Source organism: Harpegnathos saltator, unplaced genomic scaffold (genome assembly GCF_003227715.2).
Source record: "Harpegnathos saltator strain DR-91 unplaced genomic scaffold, Hsal_v8.6 scaffold547, whole genome shotgun sequence".
NCBI lineage: Eukaryota > Metazoa > Arthropoda > Insecta > Hymenoptera > Formicidae > Harpegnathos > Harpegnathos saltator.
This window is the reverse complement of record NW_020230368.1, coordinates 4,704-24,126: the sequence shown is the minus strand read 5'-3', so window position 1 is coordinate 24,126 and position 19,423 is coordinate 4,704. Positions and strand designations below refer to the sequence as shown.

The window sequence follows — 19,423 nt, the reverse complement described above, 5'->3', positions numbered from 1 at the left end:
ATAAGATTCAGGATAGCTATTTATGATATGAAAATGCAAAAAAGAAACAAATGCAGAATATGTAACACTATCCTGATTGTGTCGATTTTTTACCTCCCGCCACAAAGTCCCTCTCTCACCGTCGATGGAATGCACTTGGTTTTGGGTGACATTTTGAAGAATCTCAGGACAATATTGGAAAGAATTAAGAATGATGCTCTCGCAGAGAAAATATATTGGCGGTTTTAAGATACAGAGGTGATGTGCAATATCGATATATTGTATTTTTATATACATATTATTTGTACATATATAACATAATGTTGATGGCTTTGCCTTAAAAAATGAGAAGATATTCATCACCGATTAATGTAAATTACTTAAAAGCACATTAACGTTCTCGTGTATATATCATAAAAATACTCAAAAGTGCAGTATTCGATCCTTATATTCAAAGTATAGACAATCTGACGGAAATGAGATTTCATTCACTTGTTTATTTTTATACCAAAGCAACAACAACGATAGCGATAAAAAGTAAAACTATCACCACCCAGTAAACAAGCGTACGGTCTTTGGAATGAATATTACGGACCTGTTGAGTCTTGTTGACCAACGATTCGTCAGTCCTTTCCATATGATCAGCCAGATCGTCAATTATTTCTACATTGCGGTGGAAAAGAATTTCAAATATATTTCAATCATAGAAAAATATATTTCGATATTTTCCGGTTTACTCACCGTTTTGGTGGTTCACTTCGTTGCTAATAGACTGGCCAATCTCTTTCTGACGAGCTATCACCTTACATAGCTCATCTAAACCTTTGTCTTGCTCTGGAGGACATTGAACAATATGAATCTTGCATGGTACGATTATTTGAATAGTTTCTCATTTGAGGATTAATTTAGAAATACCTTTCAATACTTGCTCCTGATGAGTCACAAGGTCGGTAACAGTTACTTGTACATTTATTGGTTTCTCGTCATCCTCATCGGCAGCCCAAGAAGTCGTGCCACCGTCGGCGAAAGCCGACGAGCCGGACTTCAATAAGCTGGCACGCGACGATGCGTAATCCTTTGTACGCGGGTCATATAGCTTTTGTAACTGTATATCCCTGCTCTGTAATTGTTCCACTTGTCTTGTTCTACGTTCAGCTTCCTCAAAGGTTCTATCATGCAATCGATTGTTAAGGAATTCATTATATAAAAATTAACATTTTCCAACATTGTTTTTCATGATATTCTAAGAATCAAGACACATATATGTGCCAAGATAAAAGGATACATTGTCCTTGATTTAGAAGCTTCTTCCACTTTATTTTTCAATTGTTGAACCTCCCGTGTGTATTGCTTCATACGTAACCTTATATTGGCTGACAGACTGGCATAAACTTTTGATGCCTTTGGTTCTGAATCACGCATGGTCAGCTGTTCCATGATCTCACGGAACAGTTTTTCACATGCATCGTATTCGGTGAGCCTAGTGATATACATTGTTCATTAGATGTATGGATACAAAAATTGATACAGTGGTATTGTTATTACATAATCACTCTCCTACAAAGGGTACATAATAGTTCCAGTAGATGTTTGAATGGAACAAATGGAATATCTGTATAGAATATGTAGACACTTACCAGGGATCAATCCCTTCGATATTAACCAGTGCCATTTTTGCTCCTTGATGCAGATATGCTTCTCACCCTAAAAATCACCCTCTAAAGGCACCCTAATAAATAAAATGGCACGACGAGTATTTTCACATGATATTCATCGTCATTGATCGTGAAAAACATTATCTTATTGATGATTGATGAGAATATAGTCGCATGATTTATTCTCGGGCTGCCACTATTTATTCAAGTAGCGATGGAACTTTCTAGATCTGTCACGATGACACGACGCTCTTTCAATAAAATTACAATTAAGTAATAATTGAGTAGCAATAAGCAATGCACAAAATCGTGACGCAGTCTGTCAAAATAACCTCAGAATCAAGTACTGTCAAACTCTCAGTACCTGTACACTTTACGCGGCGCCATCTAACGCAAGAGAGTAGAAACCGAATGCTTTCAATTTAGCATGGCGGCTTCGTTGGATTGGAACTTTGTTAGAATGTAAAGTGTGCGCCCATTGTTTGCTGTTATTGTTTCAATTAACGGAATATCTCGATCCGATTAATAGCGCACTTCTTCCAGGTGATCTCATGATTCGTTCGACGCAACGAGCGTCTCGATTCGGCGCAGATTAACCAAGTGGATCGCCGCTCTAATTAACGCAACGATGATTTTCTCTCGGACGCAGGTAAATTTATTCATATGAATTCCTTATACGTATTGTTCTCCACTCTGTATATTGCTTCAAGTTTGTTCGATTTTCAAAGGTCCCATCAATTGACAAAAATCTTGGCCGCGGACACGTGCACTTGCAAGGTTTCACCGTCGCTCGTCGATGTGCGGCGCACATGCACTCGTTTGGGAGTCCCGCTTCCCGGATAATGATTCGGCACGGTCACCCTTTTGTCGTCCACGAGACAGTAATTCAGCTTTTGCATAATCCGTTCGACAAACGTCCCCCTTGGCGCGCCGCTTCCGTCACGACGACGATTTCTTTTTAGACACCATCGCGTTTCTCGCGATTCCGCCGCTCTTTCCGCGCAAACCGGCACGTCCGATGTCTGTACAGACGAGGATACTGTGAACGCAGAGATCGGGAGAGACTGGCGAATTAGAATAGAGATCAAAGGGTAACAATGAGAGGGGAAGATCCACATGAGAGCATCCTCGGTAATCGAAATTCTTATTAGAGAAATAGTTCGACAAAATACCAATGTCGGGACGCGTATCTAACTCTGAGCATGATTTTGATTTTAGTTTGATCTTCAAATACGAATATCTAAACTTTCAGCATAAAACATATATATTCATTATCTGCACAATATATGCTCTAACAGCATCACAGATGTCCAGAGGACGTCCAGAGTACGTCTTAAGAACGTCCTGGGACGTTTCTTCGTCCTCAGGACGTCCATACGACGTCCCCAGGAGATCATGTGCTGTCTGGGTGTAAATTCTATTTTGAGTTTAGACATTCGAATTTAAAGGCCAAAGCAACGAGTGTATCCAAAATTCCGGCACTGGTACTTTCGCCTATAAATATCACTTACTTGCGTTCGAATTATTTTTATTCCTAGACGCGACATTCGACTTCTCGACGCTCGTTAGCGACGTTTTGTCGCTAGCAGACACGGTGTCGTTGCTCGGTTCTCTCCTGATTGCAGATCCTTGCAGATGCTTAGCAACTCGATTCGCGGTGTTGCTCTTCGTAAGGTACGACGTGACGGTCCTCGCCGAGTTCGCCGCGATGGTTGAGACATTCGAGCCGGTGGAGTTCCTCGCGCGAGACTTCGCGACGACGTCGTTCGTGCTCCTCGGCGGAGCCTTGAAGGCATCCGTTTCCCTCGCGGCCGATCCGGACTTCGTAAGCCTCCAGGTGCTCTTCGAGTGCGCTGTCGAGGGCCGATTGTTACTCGGCAACAGTTTGTTGTTGAGGTTCAGGTGCGCGGCCGACTTCTGCACTCGCCCGTGCTTCGAAGACGACGGAGCGACGTTCGAGACTTCCGGGAACGTGAGGAGAGACGGGAAGCGAATCGACGCGGATGCGTCGCTGGTTAGATCTTGCGGTTTAGCTTGTCCGGACGAGTTGCTGGCGATCCGAGGAACCAGGTGCCGAAGTTCCGCTTGCAGCTTCTTGATCTCGTCCAGACGCGTCAGGATATCGTCCATGTCGTTATTCGCCATCTCGGATTTCTAGTAGAATATTGCATCTCGCAGTTACATCTTGAGTGTTGCAATGAATGTCGATTTTCTTGACAATTTAGCCGGGCGTCCGTCGCTCCGAGAGACGAACGATCTTCGACATGAAGATCATTCCGCGTTACGACGTCGAGCGATGCGATGTTATTTGCGGGAGTGACATGTCGCGTTGGTTATAATAAGACGCCCATCAGCTGCGAAGCAACCGCCGCATGATGGATGTGCGCGCTGCGAATCGGCATTCGTTCGGCAATGCGGAAATTGATATCGACTGTATCGTCGCCGCCGTGGCTGGATTGAACGACAAGATTTCGCGGCTGCGACGGGAGATCGACGCGTTCAAGAACGAGGAGGGAAACTATTCTGTGCGCAATTGCTTGAGGTAACCGAAACCGAGAGCAAAGTTTGTTAACGTAGCTCTAAAACGTCATCCGTTAGCTCGATCGTTCAGGACGACGGATTTACTTTTCGTCCCGCGCGGGATTACGTATTTGTAATAATCGACTCGCGCCGTTTGCTGCCGTTCTCGCGGATTGCGAATCAATAATCCAGCGTGTGAAAAGAACCTTCTGATATTCCAGGCCGGCGCCGTCGGAATTTAATGAGTCGGCGGAAAACGCGAGGAGACGAACGAGCGCGCGGTGCGAGACGCAAAGAAATTTTAAAGGAGACGACTCGCTAGGCGGTTCTGATTTATCCGCTCGTTTATCATCTGCGGAACGTGCGCGGGAAGTAAAAACGGAGGCCCACGAGGCGGCTGTATTTAAGGAGGATTACCCGTCCGATGATAAATCAATCGGAAATGATGAACGGCCGGATAGATCGCCGTCCAAACCGTCGCGAGCGTCTCGAGAGCCCATCTCGGACGCGGAAAAATTCAGCAGAGAAACCGACAATGACGAGAAATCGCAGGAGCCCGAGAGGTGCCGAAATAGACCCGCGAACGATACGTATCGCGAGCGCAGCCCCGAAAATGTAATTGCGTCGAAAATTAGGAGAAAAAGGATCTCCAGAGGCGTACAATACGACAGACCCGCCGAACGCGGAAGAAACGCCGGCTGTTTATTTCTCCGCTGTTTTCGACCGAGATCGAAAGAGTACAAACAGGCACGGGAAGCAGAGAGGAAGAGAGCGCACAGAAATAAATCCGATATTGTTCGCGAGCGACAAAAGAGAGCGATCAGATCATCAGTTGAGAAAATAATCAGCGGCGGCACGCGACCTGAACAATCCTGCGGCTCGATTGACGAGGAAGAGATACCGGCGGGTGATGCGAATCTAAAGAAAGAGACGCGCAAAGGCAATGAAGAGGAAGTAAGAAGTATTAAGAAAAAATATGACGAATCGCAAAATCGTGACGCGAAGTGGAGTCGCCTCGGAGTGCCATGGCTGTGTAAAATGTTTGGGCGCAGTGCGAGAGCTCGAAGAAGAAGATCGGTACGAAACAGCAATCCCAGCGTCGTCGTCATCGATTCTGCGGGTAACAAAGAGGAGATTACCGAAACCGACTTCGGAAGTAAAGGGAAGTATAGCGATCGCGAGCGCAACGACGGTTTTCACGGCGACCGGAGCGTGAAATTTCCGGATTGTGAAACGAAATCGGAGGACGCTCGGGAAAACGCGGCTGCGGCTTCCGAGCGGCAGAATAACGTGAACGAAGCGAGGAAGAGATTGGATTTGTGCATCGCCGAGTTGAACGGGATTATTCGTGATGCTTGTGCGATATTCGGCGGCGGGTCGAGCTTTGGCGGAGTAGAGAGAACCTCTATGGCGAAGAGGAACAGCTGAGAGAGCGCGGAAAACAGCGCTCCAAAGTCAGTGACGTGAGCGCGTGTGGTGGGCAACGTCAGCGTGAACGTCAATGGTAAATTCCAACCCACACGCAATATGCGTGTCTTGTTTCGAGAGAGCTACGGGAACGAGCGGGAGACGGTTTACATAAAGTCGGAAGGTAAAAAATATGATTCTGAGAGACGATGATGTTCACGACGTCGTCGCTTCTGTACGCTAGACAGTAATCAGCGTTGACACCTGTTGGCTCCAGATGGTTTCAGCGTGAACGAGGTGAAGTCCGAATCGACTGAATCTCAGGATATTTATTTTCGCTTCGTGTCCTTCGTGAAGGAGGTATTTCTGCCGCAAGGATACCCGGATAGCGTGCGTGCCGATTACCTAGCTTATCAGATATGGGATACGGTACAGGTTAGTTTAAATCACCACCGGTGGACATATGGTGGTTTGACATATGTACGACAGCTGATTCTTCGCGAAGAAGTTTGCGAAGTCGAAGAAGTACTGTAGTTGTATAGCTCGTGAGCTCTTGAAGCGGTTTATAAAATGTCTCTTTTTCATTTTTTTGTTCAAGACAAGTTCAAGAAGGAGGAAACACTCTTGTTGGGTGAAAGATCATTGTAACTGACATTAGATTAATATTTTACAGGCTTTTGCCAGCACCATCATGGGCACACTCACAACACATTCTGTAATGCAAGGTATAGGAGTTGGTGAATCGAATGCTACACCACTAGCAGCAGCGATAACATGGATTCTGAAAAGCGGCACTGGCATGATTGGGAGTATAATGTTTGCATGGTGGAATGGGTAAGGAATAAACTAGAATATTTAGTTATGCTTTAGCTAAGAATATCTATTAGATACTTTCTTTGTCACTTGTAATTAATGTTTCATATCAAGATCCTGAACTTGCTTCTTGTTTCAGGACTCAGCTGGATGGGCAATGCAAGAAATGGAGGCTGTTTGCAGATATCCTGAATGACATAGCAATGGGGCTAGAGTTAATGGTTCCGTATTTGTCACCGTATTCTGTGCCAATTTTATGCACATCGACCATCATGAAGTCCGTCGTCGGTGTTGCTGGTGGAGCTACAAGAGCAGCACTGACTCAACACCAGGTATTTGGTTGTTAACTTGAATATTCTACACTAATTTTATATTGAAAACTTTTTCTTTTTGCAGGCAATACGCAATAATTTAGCAGACGTCTCCGCGAAGGACAGCAGTCAAGAGACGTGCGTAAATTTAATCGCGTCATTCGTCGGGATCTTCGTGCTGTCTTTGTTCCATGATGGACGGTACGTATTCGATATCTTTATTACCTTCCTGTTATCATGAATGCTATTAATAATGATGGAGTATAATGCACATATAGATACCTAATAGAATTATATCTCTTCCTGGTGGCAGTCCATCTTTATGCAAATTATTCGGCGGTTAAAGCGCTATGTTTAGATACGCTCAATGAAGACCGTCTGGCTTTAATAATAAAAAATTATATGATGAACGAGCGAATCTCTGAGCCGCAAAAGATTAATAAGGAAGAATCGGTATTTCTACTTGGAAACCCTTGTAAGATATTATTCTAATACCGACATTATTCTTCTTGTGCCACTTGATTATCTTTTTTCGCAAATTTTCGTTAATTTAAATCGTCGTTAATTAAATCGTTTAATTATAGCTAAAGAAATATGCGGTTTTAACATAAAAATTGGCGCCTCGTTTGCAAGTCTCCTTAAAAGAAATGTGATTTCATCTATGGAGATGGAATTCTTGTTAAAATTTTTCGAAGACAGAAGGTATTTAATAACGATAGATATTGAAACAAGAACCATATTTATAATTCTGAAAAAGGATATAAAACCTATTGAAGTATTGGAAGGATACTTTTACGCTTTCATGTGTGGCCTCTACATATGCATGGCGAAACAAATATCGGTCGTGAGTAATGAAAACTCTTGCACATTTTCTTATCTTATTAGTGCATAATTTGTTATAACTTATTATACTTGGATATTACATAGAATCTGTTGTTGCGTTCCGAAACGTTTGAAATATCGTACCCGTTGTTGAACACGTACATTCTTCACAAGAAGTTTGCAAACTCGAATAGCAATGTGCAATTGTCGATAGCTATTCAAAGTGTCTGTGCTACAGACTTGATAGTCTCTAATGAGTATAAAGCGTTCGTTAGCAGTCTGGAGATGAATGGTACGTAAACGGTGTTATCGTTGATATTTCGTGGATGTTAAGCGAGCAAATGCATAATCGTACAATTTCAGGATGGATAACGGAAACAAATTTATTGGGAGTTGGCGCATGGAGATTTCGTATGGGGACCACATAACGAAAATAATTAAAATGATTAAAAACCGTTTAACACAAGCATATTAAAATATTTCCCTCATGAGGCTATAAAAAGATCATAATTCTCACGATATAACAGTAAGAGAATAAATCTACTATGATATGTAGATACAGAGAAATGATTTTATTTCCAACATTTATAAAAATATAGCATACTTTTTATACTGTACAAAATGATATACGTGACTCGAACTAAGACTCTTGCTCCGATTTAGGGCCGGTCTGTGACAAATGTTTTACTATGTCCACCCAGTTCCAACCACGTGGTCTCTCACCTTTGCCATCTGCCTTGTTCCATTGTCTACGTTTCTGAGCCTTGCTTAACTGTTCTTTCTTCGGTTTTTTCATTGTTTCTTCAACCTTAGAGACAGTATTAATCTGTAGAATATGGTTTCAGAAAATATAAGGCAAAATGTTGAGTAATATAAAACCTGTTGATTCTCCTCTGCAATCTTGATTTTACTAGTATAGGCATTTATATCTGTGACTGAATCCGGTTGAATGGATACTAAGTCTGCATAATGTTCTTGGACAGACTGAAATAAGGTATACGTCATAGCGCTACCTAACCATTGCTCAGCCTCTGCCTCTACGTGACTCACCACCTTGTCCTTTACCTCTTCCACACTGTGCATTCCAATTATTCACCTTTAATCAAAGTAATCGAATGCAAGAATAGTCGAGCTGCTGCTTGGCTGCACTTACATATGTTTATTGTAAAATGTGTTCATATTAATAGTTGGCTTCTCTGAAGGATATGTTGCACCCCATGAGATTTCCAGCAGAAATGATTTCAGGTCATTGTCCTTTCCAAACTGTATAGAAAAATCATTGTATCAATTGTATAAATATTGAAGATATATTTCTTTGGGTATGCAACTTAAATTGAAAATTAAATATATTCCTTTTATAATTAAAATTATCAGATGTGTCCATTGTTAATTTCACTGCAAATTTTATATATTTTCCGCAACTGAATAAAACATATGTATATTCCAATCTTGAAGGAAGAGAGTTGAAGAGAAACTATAAGATGATACACAGACATAATAGAACTATAAAAATAATCTTATATGTAAATATATAAATACATTATAATAAATATAAACAATAAAGTTATGAATAGTTATAGATCATAAACGCCAACACTATGAAGATTTACGTTAAATTACCTATTATTTTGAAACACGAAATATACAAAGGTTCTTCAAACGTGACCATATTATTGGAGTAGTCAGTAAAATAACATTTTTTGTACCTTATATTGAAATGTTGTAGGTGTCAACTGTTTAAAAGCCGGATCGCCATCGTATATCGAGAACAATACTTCCCTTTCTTCTTCCTGGAGCTCGGCATCGCTCATCTCCTCTCCTTAGACTAGATTTTATATCGCTCTACCTTCCAGTAATATTACGCGACCATATGTGTGAATTTTAGGTTAAGAATTTCAGGTATATAGCTAACCTAAATTTAGCTAGGGATGAGCGATGTCAAAGAAGATAATTGGTTTCAAAGAACTCGGTAAAAAAATATATCAATTATTTTATAGTTGTTGATAGTTTAAAATAATCAATATTAGTCGAAAAAGATGAAATTTTATTAATAGCCAATTTTATCCACTAATAGTAAATGCTTCTTTAAAATTTTATTAAGTAAATTGTTATATAAATTGTACGTTTATAAATATTATTACATTAATTGAAAATTTATAAATAAAAGTTTAATTAAAAAAGCAAATTTTGCTCTTAAGAATATAATATAAATTAATGTGACGATATGGGCTGTATTACAATATTCACTGCTAGCACTGAAAATCTATAAAGCCAGCGGCACACGATGCTTGTTTTCGTGCCGGATTGCATGCTGGATGAAAATACTGCGTTCTGATAGGTACATTTCCGAAGATGAATGGAAATGCATCAATCAGAACGCAGTATTTTCATCCAGCAAGCAATCCAGCACGAAAACAAGCACCGTGTGCCGCTGGCTTAATATACGTGACACAAACTATGTATTTTCAGTACTGGCAGTGAATTTTGGAATACAGCCGTTAAGTCGTAATTTAAAGTAAATTAAAAGGTTCAAATCTCAGCTTGAGATTTGTCATTTAGTTGAGACGCGAACCAGTAGTTAAAGCACTATCTGCACGACTTGTACAGGGTGTAACAGCAACATACAGGTCAGTATAACCAGAGAGAAGAAAGAGAGGTGTCATGGGCCGCTTTTAGCCGAGCTCAGTGTGAGGCGCCCTCTATATACCCGTGCACATGAACTACGATGCCAATGTCCATGACTCTTTCTGATTTCCCCCACCCAGTGATGACAAGTCGTGGAAATTTTTCCCATATGGGAGCCGTTGTGCGCATGCGTGAGCATGACGTCAGAGCTCGACGCAAGCGTTTCCAGTGATGGATGTAAACGCAGATAGTAGGTGCAAATAGTGCGCGCGAAAGGTCTCGCGCGGTTGTCCATTACAGTTGTTTCGCGTTTTTCCCGTGAGTACTTAGGTTATATATTCATAATGTAAAATGTTATAATAAATAAGTGTAGCGATAAATGTAGTGATAAGTTAAGAAAGAACTGTGATAATAAGTGCAATAGGAATAATAAATATAATATATTGGCTGCAGATGTAAAAAAAATACAAATTAAAAAGTTTTATTATTATCCTTTATTGTTCATATATAAACTATAATATATTTATTGAACAGAAGCTTTTTCCGTTCCCTATAATTTCCTTCACATTTCTTCCATAGTGGGGACCTAATGATACCTACAAATATACAGGGTGTCTCAGAACTTTGGGACACAGGCTCCGTAGGGACATAGAGCTAAGTGAGAGGAACAAAAAAGTCCTGTACCATAATGTGAAAATCGTAATAGTTTTTTAGTAATAACCGCGTAAAGTTTGGCGTTTTCCACGCCCATCGCGGCCTATAGACGCTCCGCGGCAAGCTGTATGCGTCGAGGCTGGGCAGTAAGGCGGCACACGCTGACCGCCGGCAATGGCGTTTTGACACTTTGACGCCGCCAGCGCGGCGAGACGATGATGAACGCGTCGCGTGTACGCTGCAAATCTAAGCGTGTTTTCTCTTTGCCAAAAGTGTGTGTCGCACACTCCTGGGTTGGCCTACTGGGGAAACCACGTAAAAAAAAACGCACCGAGCTATCTACCTCATAGGTGGTGTGGAAATGATAGCGTTTCCACGTGAAAAAATAATTTTAACACGCGCAATTGCGTTTAATTCACATTTGTCGCCGTGTTTAATAAACGTTAAATTATCGCCTGCAACCCAGGAGTGTGCGACACACACTTTTGGCAATGAGAAAACACACTTACAAGGGGAGGACCGGCATGGGCCGGGAAACGATTTGGAACGAAACTTACGGAGTTAATAGTACTTGGCTACTAATAACTCATGGTAATAGCATACGACGCAATACCTCTTCGTTTTCAATAAAAAACGGTCTAAAGAAAAGAGCCAACAAAGTGTACGAGTTAGTAAAAGGGGTATTCAACGAAGCGGCGTAGCGCAGCAGCGAAGGTAACGGACTAGAATCAGGAGTTTAGCTATTGGGCCCGCGAGTAGTGATGACTAGTCCAGAAGATTCCAGAATATTCTGCAAGATTCTAGAATTTCCGGGAGACTTCTGGAATTTTCTAGAATAATCCAGATATTCTCGAAACTTCTACAAAAGCCAGAAAACTGAGAAAATGAAAAACGTCTAGAATCCTGCCAGAAGTCCCGAATACCTATCTCTTCGGTTATTACCTGTTCCTGATACAAAAGTCAGTCCTGATACAGTCCAAAAACTGAGAAAATGAGAAATTTCTGGATTCCCGCCAGAAGTCCCGAATACCTCTTCAGTTATCATGTGTTCCTGATACAAATGTTCGAAAATTGAGAACTGGTAATGTTTGAGTCTCAGCTAAATGTGTGGGTCGATAATAACATCGCGGTTTGAGTCTCGACTAATGATTAAATTTTTTATCCGGAATTCGAACCACAAAAATTACCGACCTTCGTAAACTAAGCGAAGACTCAAACCGCAGTTTGCCGACCTTCATAAAATATAGCCAATACTTAAATCACAATTTACCGACTCCCATAAAATATAGCCCATACTCAAACCACAATTTTCTGTAAACTACAAGGTTTATCCGAGATTCAAACCAGAATTTATCGACCTAAATATTCGTCGAGGGAAAGGAATTTGGTATTTTTTGAATGTTTGGGCATTATGAATGGAGAAATAAATGAAATGGTGACATAAATAAAGTAATACTTGTGTCGTATTTAATATACTTTTATTTTGTATTGTTTTTTATTATAATGTACTGGAGGCCTACGCATACATGCACATGATGTGTGTAATATATAATTCACAATATGATGTTACAATGTAATACAATATAAAACAACATAACGCATAATATATACAAAAATTAAAATTGTTTAGCACAATAATTGAAAGATTATTTTCGATAGGAGATACAATATATAAAAACTCTGTATAAATTTAAACGCATTTTTATTTCATCCAGAACATTAGATATTTTATTCTCATTAATATTTCGTGATACAGTATAATATGACGCAATATAATGAAATATATTTTACAATTCTCCTATGGGCGGTGATTTCTACAGAAATACATAAAATAAGATGGTTTCGGCTAAAAAGTATTGTACAACTTGGATATCTCAATTTGTGTATACAGGGTGCCCCTTTTGAAAAATTCATTCACATATCTCAGAAATACTGCGTTAAATCGGAAAATGTTCCAGACAAAAGTTGTATGGTTTCAAGGCGGACATAAGACAACTATATCAGTTTGTTTATAGATGGCGTCACTTTCGAGATATTCATTGATCATTACTTTTTTAAATGGAAACTCTATTTTTTTATCATATCCTCTTTTTCTACTAGTTAATTTGAGAAACTTTTGTCTGAAATACTTTACCTAATATTTCCTGAGATATTTAAAGAAAACTTGGTAACTTTTCCAATTTTTAAATATCAAAAAATATTAGGCCAATAAAGAAACATTTCACACAAAAGTTGTCCAAATTAATTGGTAGAAAAAGATGATATAATAAAAAATTGGAGTTTCAATTTGAAAAGAGTAATTATTAGTGAATATCTCAAAAGTGGCGCTATTTGTGCATAAACTGAAATAGTTGTTTTATTTCTCCCTTGAAACCATACAACTTTTGTCTGAAACATTTTTCAATTTAACGCAGTGTTTCTGAGATATTTGAATGGATCCTTTAAAATGAGACACCCTGTATATGTATATAATATGATTTTAATATCATAATGTACAATATTGCATAAAATTGCATTAAAATACCGTCCATTGAGCCCCGTGAGATAAAAGCGGAGGTGGAACGCTGATCGAGTCATTCGCTGGTGTTATCGTTAAAACGATCGTTTTTCGTTTCACCAATGTCCGGTCGCGATTCGGACGAACGCGTTTGGCCATACGCCACCGTGGTAAATGCCGCCGAGTCGATGAAATGAAGAGAAAAGCGCGGATAGCGACGATAGGGAGCAAGCAAGCGAGAAGGGGGGGAGGTGGGGGAAAGCACATAATGCCGCAGATTAATGCGAGTTTCCGTTCAGCGAGCTCGTCTTTCGTTCGGCTCCTGTTTCCTCCTCTTCGTCGTTCCTTCGCCGCGCGTATCGGGAATGGCGATATTGGGTGCGACTAATCGAGTCTTCTGTTCCTATATTCCTATCTTCGCTCTTATCTAACGTCTTCAGAGGAGCGACGGAAATTATCTTCTCTACTCCGACGAGCGATGCTTTAGCTTTCCTCCCTTTAGCTGTAGAGTTATTTATAATAATCGCTGTAAAAGAGTTATATTGTTATGTATTATTTCTATAGGAATTCGGAGTATTTATATACATTAGAGTTCCGAAGGGACTTTCCCTGATTTCTCTATTCGTTCTGATTTTCATTGGCTTTGTTATAAATTTACTTGACTGGTGGCTATCATGGAATGACTGCAGTAAGATTAATCGAAAAGTGATTTTTTAACGATGGGGAAGTCTGCGGTATCAATTACCGATGAATCACCGCTAATAATGCTGGCAAATCGCAATGGAATGCAGCGGTTCGCAAAGGGTTATACTTTGTATTCAGAGTGGGCCGGTAATTAAAATCATTTTACCTGATCATGATCCAAATGTCAAATAGCTATTTGCCGGATTCGCTAAATATTATTTATTCAGCGTCGTAGTTTCAACACTACCGTTCCAAATTTTCGCCTCGAGTGCCACGCAGCCGTGAATCGCGCGCGCACGCACGGAGGAAATGATTGCGAGAAAACGAGTCAAATTACGCTTACAATCCCGACAATATGATGTATTTGAAGACCGCAATTTCTAAAAAATTCCACTTCTTCGCTGAATCATTCTTCGACGTACCCCGATAGTATGCTCGCACTGTGGAATTAAAACGTCACCATAAGCGCACGTTACTCGCTTCGTCGTTCGACCGATCCGCCAGTAATACGCGGGCGAATCAAATTTGATCGACGTCCAATTATTTCGCAATTTTTGACGGTGCTTTTTGCAACGCGAACACGCCAATTTAATTATTCACGACTGCGTCGACTTGCACGCCGTGCCGTATGCCGCCCGTAGCACGCTCGTGGCCCGCATTATAGCGGCAACCGTAAATACAACTCGTTATTATTGTATCATCGGAACGTTAATTCAATTTACATAATATGCTGCTAAAGCATTTTAATGCGCGCAACAAGCTCAAAAGCCGCTTGTCACGTTCTAGTTCCACAAAGAGCAAATGCGGCTCTAATGAAATGTGCGAGTAATTACGTGGTAATTAATAATTATGCCGGCTGGCTGTCAATATTTATGAACACACGCGCATTTCAGAAGTTTATTATTCCCCGGCATCCTCTCCTTGCGCCGCCGCTGCCTCCCCCTCCTCCTCCTCACTGTCTCACCCACTGATGTGTTTTCTCGCTCACAGTGACGGGCGTTTTGACGGGCGGAACAATACCGACATTACATCCTGCGTGCGTGTCCGCGCACACCCCGTATGTGTGTGTGTGTGTGTGTATATTAAATTTTACTAAAATGTCTATTAAACGCGCGCTACAGTAGAAATCCATTTATGGAAAACTGGAATGGTATAAACGACCACGGAAGAGGCCGAATTTAATACGTCACATAATTTCGCCCCTGTTGCTTCCGTCGCATTTTCGACTTACTTTCCTCTCGTTATGTCGTAACGTCTCGTGAGTGGTGCCGGATACCGTCCGACGTTTTAACCGACGTTTGCCTTCAACACGTGTGATTGCCATGCTGACTCCTCAACATTTCAATGCAGTTGACAGAAGCGCAAAATGTGTAGCGAACAAATGCAATTGGCGATGCGGAGATCACCAACCGTGAACTTATCGTATATGAACTGCGTCTTCGCGCGAGAGCCACGAAGACAAGAAATGGAGGATAGTTTCAATTGTCTTGTGTAATCTTCGCAGCCCCTTACGGAATGTTCGGTCAGTCGGTCCGAGTTTCTCTCCCGCTGCACTTTCTGCACTGGTCCTCTTTTCCTCCTTTTTCCCTATCAAGTCTCCATTTTCTACCGATTTCTGTCCGAACGTATACATGATTTCTTCGGAAGAGAGCAGGCCACAATATATAAGTCTATATATCGTCAAGTGAGCTTATTTTGCAGGCGCGTGTTGAATTTCGGGGCTTTCCCGAACACAGTCGCATGTCGCGCGCCATCTCCCGGCCGCGATTTCGTAAACATCAAGGGCCGCGCATTCGTAGATCGGGCCCGGTGCATTCCGCCGGCCGACCTATACTTCACCGTAAAAACCACGAGACTCCGCATCGGCCGTTTCCCGATGGACCGTGTGATCGCGCGCACTCCGGTTTCCTGCGGACTATGGACGCGCGTCCGTGTTTGCCGCGGGTGTATGTCGTCAGCGGGCTCGTTCGACCGAGCGTGCGTCTGAAAGGACTGCAGAGGCGCCGTATCGTCGCGAGCGCATCGATCAGAAAGAATATCGCCGCGTGTGCTGCCAGTGATTCAGAGCAGCACCATTTCCCGGCACCGTAAATGCCGAGGAGGAGGAGGAGGAGGAGGAGGAGAAGAGGCGTGCTTAAAGCTCGCCACACCCCGCCGACGACTTACGGTACGAGCGGGCGAGATAAGTGGCTGTATTATATATATATATATATATATATACACACACACACACACACATATATATATACGAAAATCTCCCCCTTCTCCCTCGTCTACCGCCGGGAATCCCCGTCGGACATTTGTATGTATGGTGAGAATCCGAATTTTCGGTTACTCGCGCCCCGCAGAATTTCACGAAGTCCTGTATGCGCTGGACGGCGTAACTCGCGCGTTGCAGATTTTACAGCTCCTGCGTTCGCGAGATTCATTTAGGAACGCGATGATTCCCGACCTGTCTTCTCGGTGGAAAAGAAAAATAGAGAGAATCGGAGAATCAGGATCGGACCTTAATTAATATTAACGGACATTCTTGAGAGGAACCTACGAGATAAAAAGATATTAGTATCGCATGAGGGCAAATTTCCCTGGGGGATTTTATACCCGCTTAAAAGCATCGTCAATTGCAGCGTGGTTAATCCGCGTAAAATCGCGCGATTTAAATGACTTGAAAATATTCAACGTCCGCAGTTTTGTTTACGTCTTACCCGCGGCGTTTTCATTAAATGCCAGACCGGCCGAATGAAACTGAACGCCGTAGCCCGTCGCCGCTGTTTCTGGTGCGCTGCGTGACCCAATTCGCAGTGGCTTAAATATGATTTCCTTTCGACGCTACGTCCTCTAAAGAGCGTGTCTGACCTTCTTCCGCTTTAATTTCAAATTCCTTTGAAGCCCGACGTCTTTGAAATCTTCCCGCCTTCTCATCCACCCTGTTATCGTACGTACCTGAACGGTCCCCGGCGAGTTACGACTCGGTGTGCGACATCCTTAATCTTTAGCGACCCGCGGCGTCACATGGCGGCGCGTTCAACTTCGCCATATTTCGCCCTGATAAATTTCACTAAACGGGACCGCCGCGCCGCGGTCGGACATTAGAGATATGTAATCTGAATGTGCCGCGCTTTTCTCGTTATTACGCATGTAATTCGTGTTACGCGCTACGTGTAATTTGCGCAGCATAAGAACGCGCGGCCTGCGGCTCTCGATGAAAACGTCGCGAGCCTTCCAGATCCGTGAAATAAATCTTTAACGCGACGGCGACAGCCAGTCGAACACCAATCGAGAAAGAGAATCGGCGGGGATTAATGCGACAGTGGACGAGACATTTGGCCGAAGGGGACAGAACAATTTCTGGTTTTTGGAATCTGAATTTGGCTCTTGGGAGAGCCAAGAATTCTGCTTCTCCCTCGATTCGTTTATCGTCACGTGAAGAGCTCGACTGTGATTTCTCTCCCGCCGTAAATTCGTACGGCTGATTCGACGTCGCCTGAAATTTTCACAACGATCGGACGAGCGATTCCGCTCGCAGATTACAACCGCCGTCGCGAAATTCCAACCGCTCTCCTGTGTTCGGAGGGACAAATCTCCCCTTCTTCCTCGCGGAGGGTTCTTCCAGGTCGCAGAGACGGACAGACGTCGCGACGACGTTACGCTCGCTGCGGCAAGAATCCCGTGAAATTTTCAGTTCTCTCAGATCGCGCAGGGGGAAGTCCTGGGAGCCGCGTAGGTCTCGCGCACGGCGCGGCTCTCTCGTGGTGGCTTTCGCTTCTGCGGTGGCCTTAACCCTCTCCGCGGTGTGCACGAGGCAACTCATGAAACATGGATCTAGAGTCGCCCTGGAAGAAGGTATACGAAAGAAGCCGACCGCCTGCGTTGTCTTCGTCGTCGTCGTCGTCGACGACGACGACGACGGCGGCGGCGACGGCGATGATCACCGACGTGACTATGCGACGGGGTTCCCCGCGCCTCTCCGCCTATTACCGGTGTGTTGTGCCACGCGGCAAGAAATCGTTTCCTGGCGCTGGTGGATTCACGGAAATTAGCGCACCGGCCGATTGCGCGCTCTGCGCACGTCTCTCCGCGCTCAAGCAGCGCGAGGACGTGTCACGATTTTGGCTCGCGAAGTCAACCCGGTTAATCGGTGTGATCCTCGAAGCTCACGATAACACGTCCGCTAAAAATTCAGTATATTTGCATTCCCGGGTGGAGCGGAGAGGAGAAGGTTGAAGAAGAGGTCAGTTGAATCGACTCGCGACGACTGAACGAACCGAAACCGCGAAAGGATTTCTGGTTCTTCCGGAGATTCGCCCCGCAACAAGCAGAAATTCCGTTTCCCTCGGCCAAATTCGCATTCGGCTTCCTAACCTTCACGTCGACCTCTTTTGCCTCTCGCGTGAGCGCGTCCCGATTACTAAAATAATCGTCACTAAAGTGTCAGAATAATTGTCGCTTGCGAAAATGACGAATTTCTTCCAGTGGAATCTTCGATTCCAGCGAGTTACACATCGAAACCGTTCACGATATTTAGCTTCATCAGGGGGAGCTTTATAAACGCTACCGGCGGAGAAAAATATCAATTGTTATTGTTACCGCGCGAATGTTGTCGCACGCACGAGCAACTTTTTCAGGAGACTCCGGCGGGTCTCCGAAGCGGGCGAAACCGAGACGTGGCCTCTCGAGGCTGCCACGGCCGTCCTTATTGACGATGCACGTGCAATTGTTTTCGACCGCGCGTTTGCGGGATGCAAACAAAATCCCTCCCTTTCACCCTGTTGCTCGTGTTGTCAAGGCAGCTGAGCCTGCCAGGTGGACCGCCGCGTCGTCTCAATGCACAGCGGACCACCGGCGAGCGGGAAGGTTCGCCGTGAAATCTCACGGCGTGAGCTCGCGTGCGCACGCGCGCCTTAATCATTGCATTATACAAATGTGCCATTAATCATAGTTATTAATGCTCGACGGCTGCGCGTTTCAGGTCCGCCGGATAAATCATCGCTAGCAGTGGAAAACGTCGGGTGCCGCGCGGCCGCGTGCTCGCGACTGTCGGCGACGAGTGACTTTCGGCGCGATTTTATTGCAGCTGTTACGTTCCCGTACGGCGATAATTAATTCGCGCACGGGGACTCGGAAGGCGGACACGTCCGGTTAATGAGCCTCACCTCTCTTAATAAGCCTCTCGACATTCACGCGTGTCGCTCACTTTCTCTCACGCCGTTTCTATCCGCCGGGAGACTCCTTATATAATTGTCTCTCGCGTTTCCCTTTCCTGTTCTCTTCTTTATTTTATTATGGGACTCTTCTCGATCCGCGAGAGTCTAAACTCTCGTTCTCGCCGTACTTCACACACGTTGAGAGAGAGAGAGAGAGAGAGAGAGAGAGAGAGAGAGAGAGAGAGAGAACGAGCATAAAATCAGCACTCTCAGTTGTCACGAGAAGCATGGGAAAATTTCAATCGGGAATCG

The 19,423-nt window shown here is 43.3% G+C and overlaps 5 protein-coding genes across 8 annotated transcripts; 2 read left to right on the top strand and 3 right to left on the bottom strand.

The window, feature by feature from the left end:
* Positions 1–409: 409 nt before the first annotated feature.
* Syx8 (syntaxin 8) lies at positions 410–1,933 on the bottom strand. The gene is made up of 5 exons (XM_011141963.3): positions 1,617–1,933; positions 1,265–1,459; positions 895–1,148; positions 721–813; positions 410–642 (listed from the first exon to the last, which is right to left on the bottom strand). The coding sequence occupies exons 1-5, from the start codon at positions 1,649–1,651 to the stop codon at positions 482–484; spliced, it is 738 nt and encodes a 245-aa protein (XP_011140265.1). The 5' UTR covers positions 1,652–1,933; the 3' UTR covers positions 410–481.
* Positions 1,934–2,133: 200 nt separating this feature from the next.
* Positions 2,134–4,427, bottom strand: LOC105183674 (uncharacterized). Of its 2 annotated transcripts, none has more exons than XM_025303466.1 (2): positions 3,146–4,427; positions 2,134–2,673 (listed from the first exon to the last, which is right to left on the bottom strand). In XM_025303466.1, exons 1-2 carry the CDS (start codon positions 3,777–3,779, stop codon positions 2,369–2,371), a joined length of 939 nt encoding a protein of 312 aa, XP_025159251.1. In that variant the 5' UTR covers positions 3,780–4,427; the 3' UTR covers positions 2,134–2,368. The 2 variants fall into 2 exon arrangements, with proteins under 2 accessions (XP_025159251.1, XP_011140264.1); XM_011141962.3 differs by having other exon boundaries at positions 2,394–2,656.
* Positions 3,985–5,594, top strand: LOC109503912 (uncharacterized). Its single transcript, XM_019841679.2, has 2 exons — positions 3,985–4,176; positions 4,376–5,594. Exons 1-2 carry the CDS (start codon positions 4,007–4,009, stop codon positions 5,580–5,582), a joined length of 1,377 nt encoding a protein of 458 aa, XP_019697238.1. The 5' UTR covers positions 3,985–4,006; the 3' UTR covers positions 5,583–5,594.
* Positions 5,510–8,039, top strand: LOC105183672 (RUS1 family protein C16orf58 homolog). Its single transcript, XM_011141960.3, has 9 exons — positions 5,510–5,745; positions 5,839–5,996; positions 6,235–6,395; positions 6,514–6,706; positions 6,771–6,886; positions 6,964–7,160; positions 7,270–7,529; positions 7,613–7,799; positions 7,871–8,039. Exons 1-9 carry the CDS (start codon positions 5,682–5,684, stop codon positions 7,933–7,935), a joined length of 1,401 nt encoding a protein of 466 aa, XP_011140262.1. The 5' UTR covers positions 5,510–5,681; the 3' UTR covers positions 7,936–8,039.
* Positions 8,040–8,058: 19 nt separating this feature from the next.
* On the bottom strand, positions 8,059–9,540 carry LOC105183673 (RWD domain-containing protein 4). Of its 3 annotated transcripts, none has more exons than XM_019841678.2 (5): positions 9,214–9,540; positions 8,661–8,770; positions 8,558–8,582; positions 8,387–8,491; positions 8,059–8,315 (listed from the first exon to the last, which is right to left on the bottom strand). In XM_019841678.2, the coding sequence occupies exons 1-5, from the start codon at positions 9,316–9,318 to the stop codon at positions 8,148–8,150; spliced, it is 513 nt and encodes a 170-aa protein (XP_019697237.1). In that variant the 5' UTR covers positions 9,319–9,540; the 3' UTR covers positions 8,059–8,147. The 3 variants fall into 3 exon arrangements, with proteins under 3 accessions (XP_019697237.1, XP_025159252.1, XP_011140263.1); XM_025303467.1 differs by having other exon boundaries at positions 8,573–8,582; positions 9,214–9,539; XM_011141961.3 differs by having other exon boundaries at positions 8,387–8,582; positions 9,214–9,536.
* Positions 9,541–19,423: the final 9,883 nt, after the last annotated feature.

What these genes read in the sequence shown, in the direction of transcription:
- LOC105183674 (XM_025303466.1), bottom strand. Translation starts at nt 3,779, where the DNA reads ATGGCGAATAACGACATGGACGATATCCTGACGCGTCTGGACGAGATC. An exon ending in TAAAAATAATTCGAACGCAA is followed by an intron (nt 2,674 to 3,145) that starts GTAAGTGATATT and finishes CTGCGTTCACAG; the next exon opens with TATCCTCGTCTGTACAGACA.
- LOC105183673 (XM_011141961.3), bottom strand. Translation starts at nt 9,318, where the DNA reads ATGAGCGATGCCGAGCTCCAGGAAGAAGAAAGGGAAGTATTGTTCTCG. An exon ending in ACATTTTACAATAAACATAT is followed by an intron (nt 8,583 to 8,660) that starts GTAAGTGCAGCC and finishes TGGAATGCACAG; the next exon opens with TGTGGAAGAGGTAAAGGACA. An exon ending in TTGCAGAGGAGAATCAACAG is followed by an intron (nt 8,316 to 8,386) that starts GTTTTATATTAC and finishes ACTGTCTCTAAG; the next exon opens with GTTGAAGAAACAATGAAAAA.
- Syx8 (XM_011141963.3), bottom strand. Translation starts at nt 1,651, where the DNA reads ATGGCACTGGTTAATATCGAAGGGATTGATCCCTG. An exon ending in GCTTCTAAATCAAGGACAAT is followed by an intron (nt 1,149 to 1,264) that starts GTATCCTTTTAT and finishes ATTGCATGATAG; the next exon opens with AACCTTTGAGGAAGCTGAAC. An exon ending in TCAGGAGCAAGTATTGAAAG is followed by an intron (nt 814 to 894) that starts GTATTTCTAAAT and finishes AATGTCCTCCAG; the next exon opens with AGCAAGACAAAGGTTTAGAT.
- LOC105183672 (XM_011141960.3), top strand. Translation starts at nt 5,682, where the DNA reads ATGCGTGTCTTGTTTCGAGAGAGCTACGGGAACGAGCGGGAGACGGTT. An exon ending in GGTTTACATAAAGTCGGAAG is followed by an intron (nt 5,746 to 5,838) that starts GTAAAAAATATG and finishes TGTTGGCTCCAG; the next exon opens with ATGGTTTCAGCGTGAACGAG. An exon ending in TCTTTGTTCCATGATGGACG is followed by an intron (nt 6,887 to 6,963) that starts GTACGTATTCGA and finishes ATGCACATATAG; the next exon opens with ATACCTAATAGAATTATATC.
- LOC109503912 (XM_019841679.2), top strand. Translation starts at nt 4,007, where the DNA reads ATGATGGATGTGCGCGCTGCGAATCGGCATTCGTTCGGCAATGCGGAA. An exon ending in TCTGTGCGCAATTGCTTGAG is followed by an intron (nt 4,177 to 4,375) that starts GTAACCGAAACC and finishes CTGATATTCCAG; the next exon opens with GCCGGCGCCGTCGGAATTTA.